The sequence below is a fragment of the Balaenoptera musculus genome, chromosome 19 (assembly GCF_009873245.2).
Source record: "Balaenoptera musculus isolate JJ_BM4_2016_0621 chromosome 19, mBalMus1.pri.v3, whole genome shotgun sequence".
Lineage (NCBI taxonomy): Eukaryota > Metazoa > Chordata > Mammalia > Artiodactyla > Balaenopteridae > Balaenoptera > Balaenoptera musculus.
Genome location: NC_045803.1, coordinates 6,574,340 through 6,581,067, shown reverse-complemented (window position 1 = coordinate 6,581,067; position 6,728 = coordinate 6,574,340). Strand labels below are relative to the sequence as shown.

Here is a 6,728-nt window from a genome sequence, read left to right as displayed (position 1 = left end):
TTGAGAGTGTGACATCGAGTCCCAAATGCATGCACCCAGGTAACTCTCAATCTTGTCAAATTGTAAAAAATTTCAGCCTACTGTATAGCACCGGGAACTCTACTCAATACTCTGTAATGACCTGTATGGGAAAAGAACTTTAAAAAGAGTGGATATATGTTTATGTATAACTGAATCACTTTGCTGTAAGCAGAAACTAACACAAATTTGTAAATCAACTATACTCCAATAAAAATTAAAAAAAAATTTTTGGTCATGGGGAAACTGAGGCACAAGGAGGGAAAGCTATTTGCTGGAATCCCTTGGATGGGAGGGGAAGTGAAGAGGAGAGTCTGAGCCGAGCCCGTGCTTCTCTTAGACTTTATTTCTGGGCTTAGAGGAAGGGACAAATGACGGTGAAAAACCAACTTTCTCTACTAATGGTAAGGCGGGGTTAACACTGTGCCACTAGGGGGCACTGTGTACAGGAAGATATTCTTAGCAGAACTGGACTACTGGGGATGGGGGAGGGGGTCTAGACTCCTGGGTCTGAAGGAGGAAGGCACTGGGAACCCAGATTCCTGAATTCCTTCAGCAGCTTATATTTGGGGGTTCAGTTTCATGGGTCCCAGTTCCTGGAGTTAACTGGCCTGGATGGTTTTCTGTATCCAGTCTGTGAACTTGCAGAGGTTGGTGTAGACGCTTGGCACGTTGGGCTGGTCACACGGGGATTGTCCAAAGGACACAAGGCCCTGCAGGGACCTGTTGCAGACAGGGGGCCCCCAGAGTCACCCTGTTGTGGAGAGACAGAGAATGAGAATCCAAAACACAGAGAGATGGAGATAGATGTGAGATCAGAAAGGAACCAAATGAGTAGAAGCAATGGCAGGAGAGGGGGAAAAAAGATAGCAACGTATTCCTTAAACGTTCCATTCTAGAGCCCTGACCGCACCAATTCTGCTCCTCTACATCCTAACAGCTGGTAGATTCTCTTGGGTTTATTACTGTTCTGTCTCTGTTTGTGTCCCTCCTTCTTTTTCTCCCCCTGTAGCTTATTTCTCTGTCTCAACGACTCCTGGAGTCTCTGTGCCTCTCTGCATCTCTTTATATATTTTACTTTTGTTTTTTTTCCTATTTCACTTGGCATTTCATCTCTATGCGTCTGTGTATCTGTTTCTCTCTGGGTGTGCGTGTGTGCATGTGTGTTTCTGCCTTACTGAATCTGTCTTTCTCTATTTCTGTTTCTGTCTTTCTTTGCTTCTCTTTATTCCCGTGTCGATTTCTCTCTTTCAGTCTCTCTCCCCGTTCGTCACACTATCTTCCCGTATCTCTGTTTCTCACCACGGGTCCCTGTCCCCTCCCTTCTCCATCTCTCCCTGGATCTTCTCCCCTCTTCCCTTCTCCCATCTCTCACATGGCAGGAGTCCTTTTGGTCCTGGGCTCCGCCAGCGCAGAACATGCTGGGGTGGTACACGGGGGCGTAGAGTTCACTGCAGATCTCCTCCGACACCACTGAGATATTCACGCACTGGAGCACTTTGGGCAGTCGGCCTGAGACGCAGAGCATCGGATCAGCCTCTCCGGCTGGGCAGAGAACCCCCTCAGAGAGGCCGGACACACCCACACTCCCGAGCTCACCATTGGCTAGCCGACCCCAGCCGGAAACGAGGCAAGAATCCCCAGCGGTCGGGCACTGTGAGGCGACGCTGACGTGCTGATGGTGTCAGACTGGGGCACCAGTTCTTCCAACTTGATGAGCATGAGGTCGTTGGCAAGAGATGGTCTGTTGTACTCGGGGTGCTGGATGGAGAGGTGAGCCGCCATCATCCGACCGCCTGGCTCTTGGTCGTCCTCGAGACTGTGCAGGCCCAGCCCGATGGTACAGGAACTGAGGGCCGCAGGGTCGGGGTGGGGTGGGGACGGAATAGCTTTGTGGCTCCTACACCGTTATCTCCATTCTCGCCTTCAAGCACAACCCCACCTCCAGCCCCTTACCCTGGCCCCATCTTCCTTGCTAAGCGCCGCGCTAAGAGCTACCCAACCTAAGGCACGATCAATAATCCAGGGACAAGAACTTGCCTTAAGTCCCTAGTAAGTCAGCAGTTGAGCTGGGATTTCAACCCAGGACTCTTGAGTCCTTCCAAAGCAACACATAGCTCCCGCCTCCCTCGCAGAGCCTTCCTTCACGCCGGTTTTCACTTTTAGTGCCCAGAGATTGAACCTATTAAGCGCTTCCCCGCAGCTCACCATACATCCGGGTCCTCCCTAGGACCCAGGCCCCGCCCCCGTCCCCGCCCCGCCCTGCACTCACTTCTGGAAACAGTGCGCGGCTGACAGCACCATTGAGGAGGCACCAGGACGCCCCCGCAGAAAAATTCCTTTTCCAACAACAGTGCCGCCTGCCAAGGCTGCGAGTGCGGGTGGCAGTCCTCGCCGTTTATGATGTGGCTGCCGCCACCCCAGGCGAGGGATCCTGAGGGCGGAGTCAGGGCTGGGGGCGGGGCTCGGTGCAGGGGCGTGGTCAGGCCTGGGGAAAAGGCCCAGAAGGCTGGACACTTACTCCTGGGGGCGTGGTCACGGCTTTTGGGGGGCGTGGCCACAGTGCAGGGGCGTGGCCACGGTGCAGGGGCTCGATCAGGGCTTCCGAGGTCAGGGGGATGGGCTCAGGGTGGAACCAGGGCTTGTGAGAGCTTGGTGGTAGGGGGTGGGGGGAACCTCGGTCCAGGGGGGCGTGGTCAGGGCTGGGGGACAGACTCAGGAGGCAGGACTAGGCCACTTGGGGGCGGGGTCACAGTGCAGGCGGTGTGGTCAGAACCGCAGGGATGGAGTCAATTCCTTGGGGTGGGTTAGGATTCAAGAGGCGGAGATCAGGGTATAGGAGGTAGGGTCACTTGTCAAGAGGAGATTTTCAGCTGTGTGTCACATCGATCTCTGGGACCCACATGTCACCTCTCTCGCTCTCTCTCTCTCTCTCACACACACACACACACACACACACACACACAAGCGCCACGACAGGCTCGTGCACTACTGGGGCTACCACCCTCCCAGCACACGTAGACCCCCTCACACAAGGTGGCAGAGGCAAGGGCGACACAGCCAGATACTCGAGGCAGTGCCACACTCTATGGCCCTCAGAGTCTCTCCTTCCCTGGCTCAGCCTCCCCCATAGCAGCAAAAAGCCGGCTCACACAGAAACCCTATCACACCGTCCCATGATGTGGCTGGCTGGGGGCCCAAGGATCGGAGACCCAGGAAGCAGGCACAGACTGCCAGCGATGGGTGACTCCCCCAGAAACACCATCTCCCTTTTAGCGGCACCCCAGGCTCCCCAGGTCCTCACAGCATTGCCACTCTGCAGGATATTCAGAGGCACAGACTGTCAGAGTTGTTCACCCAATCACGCACCGACTCTCACGGGCATGACCACGCACCCTGTCATACTATGTCACACACAGAGGCATGCAGAGCCACACACACCGAGTACACAGGCGGCACACATGCAAACTCCCTGTGATACAAGGAATCGCAAGTGTGCATCTGGAGAGCAACGGTCACACGGTACTGTCACCCACGCAGCTTCAGGCACATCCAGGAGGACACTGAGTCATGCCTGCGCTGTAACAAACGCTGTGCCTCAGGCACAGACAGAGGCAAAGACCACACACACACACACACACAGATACCTGTGGCACTGAAGAGGAGGTGCCCCAGGAACCAGCCCCAGGGGTTTCCTGCCATGGTCATCCTTCAGCACCTGCATGAGGGTCAGCCTCAGGTGAGTCTGGGGGCCCTGCATCTGTCTCTTTCTTTCTCCATTTCTGCCCTCCCGGGATATTATTGGGCAAACAAGGACCTATACCACCCCTCCCCCGACACACACAGGCCATAGGGTCTGAGATCATGGCCCAGAGACCCACAGCCTAGAGAGAATTAGAGGCTGAGAGAGAAAAAGAGAGAGGGAGAGTGAAGTGGAAAGAGAGAGAGAGAGAGAACTAGGTGGAGAGGAAGGGATGGAGAAGGTGTCTCTCCATCTATAAACTGGGCGAGGTAGGCGGATGGAGGAGACTGGAGTCTCAAGGATGGAGGGAAGAAGGAGCACGTAAGCGAGATCATCAGAGACAGACTGAGAGGCAGAGTCAGGGAGAGAGAGATTCAGGGAAATAGAGAGACCGGGGGAGACAGAGGGAGAACTGGAGAGACACTCCTAACTAGAGACCTGTTTGGAGAAGAGACCTGGAGACACAAGGTCCGGGTGCTGGGTATCACAGGGACACGGAGCTGTAGAGACAGTGGGTCACAAAGACTGCATGCTCTTAGGGGGCGGTGAGTGGGGACCTGGGGGCCACTCACCTGGCTGTCTCTGGGCTCCCAAATCCTGCTTTGGGCTGAGCTCCTGCCTGCTACGTCCGACAGGGGCCCCAGTGGGGCTTATAAGCATCCCCAGCTGGGCCGGCCTGGTCCCCAGGGACACATTCCTGGGGTCAGGTGCTCCCAGCTTCCAGCTCAGCGCTCTCAGGCTGCCTTGTGCCCGGCTGCGGTCAGGGAGCCAGAGGGGCTGGGAGACCCTGGCCTCACTCCCCCCTTCTTTCTTGGTTCTCTGTCAGGTTTCTTCTCTCTCTCTCTCTCACACACACACACATTCTATCTCTCATTTTCTTTTTCTCTTATTCTCTCTCTCATTAAATCTCTCTCATCCTCCCTCCCTTCCTCTCTCCCGACTGTGCTTCCCCAGCAAAACTCCCCGGATTCAAATCCCAGCATCACGTTGTACCTTTGGAACCTTGGGCCGGTGACTGCACCCCTGTGAGCCTCCGTTTTCCCATCTGTAAAATCGGGGTAACCATTTTCCCTCTCTCCCAAAATGCATCCAAAGAGATAATGCAGGGAAAACGCCCGGACAAGGTGCCGGGAGTGTCCTAGGCGCCCAGGCAGTGGGCGCAGGGTGAAGTGTTGGCTCAACAAAGAGCTCCTGTCACGCTCTGCTGTCCGCACTTGAGATTCGGGAAGGGACAAGCAAATTCCGGTGCTGCTGGGGCTCACGTCCCAGCGGGGGAGAATGACGAACAGAAACACTACAGGGACAAGCAAATATCTGGTAGTAATGTGTGTGCAGAGAACGCGGGTGATACTAGAGAGTGACCGGGATTGGGTGGGGTGACTGCAGATGAGGGCGTGGTCGGGGAGTCTCAGAGCAGTCGACTTTGAGGCTGAGAGGCAGTGAGCTTTGCAGGAAAAAGAGAGAAGTTGGAGGAACTCCCTGGAGGTCCAGTGGTTAGGACGTGGCGCTTTCACTGAGGTGGACCCGGTTCAATCCCTGGTCGAGGGAAATAAGATCCCGGAAGCCTGGGGAAGAGGGGGGAGAGAGAGGGAGAGAGAGAGAGAGAGAGAGAGAGAGAGGGAGAGGGAGAGAAGTTGGTGTGTACGAGATAGAGTAAGGCGAGGAACGGGGCAGCCTGTGCAGGGATTTGCATGCCAGGGGAATGAGTTTGGGTTTTCAGTGCAATGGATTTTAAGCACGAGGTAGGAGGGGCACGATCTTATTTATGTTTCAAAAACATCCCGCGTGGAGAATGATTGTAGAGGGTGAGATGGAAGCAGAGAGACCAGGGCGGAGGTGGGAGGTGGCAACAGCCTGGGTGGGGGATGCTGTGGTCTGAGGAGAAGAGAAACACATACGCCCAGGGCTCATGTGGGGGAGGGCCGGGGAAGTCAAGTACCAGCCGGTGGGTGGAAGGTGGGGAGGGAGGGAAAAGGAGGTAAGGATGGTGTCTCGGAGGCTGGGTCTGTTGGCGGCTCCACTTGTGGCGCCATTTGTGCGGAGGAGCGAAGAGGTGTGGGGGGAAGGGCTGAGCTGGAGGCGCCCATCAGGAGGCAAGTGGCTGAATGTGCGAGCACCACGGGGCAGACGGAGGTCAGGGCTGGTGAGAAACGGTGGGGAGTCGTCCTAGGAGACGTTGTGTCTAGAGCCATGGGGTTGGATGAGATCACCTAAGGAGCAGGTGTGGACGGCGCTCATGAGGGGCTGTGGGGACAGATGACGGTGCTGCTGAGGGATGAATGTCTGTGTCTCTCTCTGGCCCTGTTTCTCTCTGATTTCTCTGTCTCTAGCCCTTTCTTAGTGTCTGTCTGGTTCTCTGGCTCGGTCTCCATCTATCTGCCTGCATTCAGTCACCTGGGGGCACAGAGACCCTTGACCTTGCCCTGCTCCTGGGACCTGCAGCTCTGACCATGAAGATGGAGGAGGCCAGGAGGAGGGGTAGGGGTGGGGTGTAGAGTGGGCTCAGGCCTCACAGCCGCCCAGACGTGACTTAGGTCTGGACACTGGGAGGAGGCAGGTTGGGGCCAGAGTGAGGGACAGGGCTGGGGCGGCTGGAATGAGGGAGAAGGGAGTGGACATGGCATTCCTCCACCCTGTTCTGTGGCCTCACCTATGTCTTATGCTGCTCGAGGTTAGGCAGACGTGTCCCAGTTATTTGGGGATGAATCCAAGACAGAGTGTGTGTGTGTGTCACGCCATGGAGATGCTTCCAGCCTGGCAGGTAGGAATGACCCCAGGAGTGGGGATTTGAGGGTGAGAACCCAGGCTGGGGTGGGGGATGGAGAGAGGCAGAGACCAAGAGTTACAGAGATGGGCAAAGAGATTGGGACCAGAGACAGAAATAAAACCACAGAAGGATATAGATAGAGACACAGAGAGAGAAGAGGGAAAAGAGATGAAGACAGAGAGATAAGAGGCAAAGAGAGAC

General features: G+C 55.6%; 1 protein-coding gene across 1 annotated transcript; it reads right to left on the bottom strand.

Moving 5' to 3' along the window:
* Positions 1–278: 278 nt before the first annotated feature.
* Positions 279–3,726, bottom strand: KLK4 (kallikrein related peptidase 4). The gene is given in 8 exon segments (XM_036833551.1): positions 279–751; positions 754–772; positions 1,394–1,530; positions 1,618–1,695; positions 1,698–1,867; positions 2,291–2,318; positions 2,321–2,452; positions 3,666–3,726. Coding segments are annotated over 8 exon segments (756 nt in total). The 3' UTR covers positions 279–620.
* Between the last annotated feature and the right edge of the window lie 3,002 nt (positions 3,727–6,728).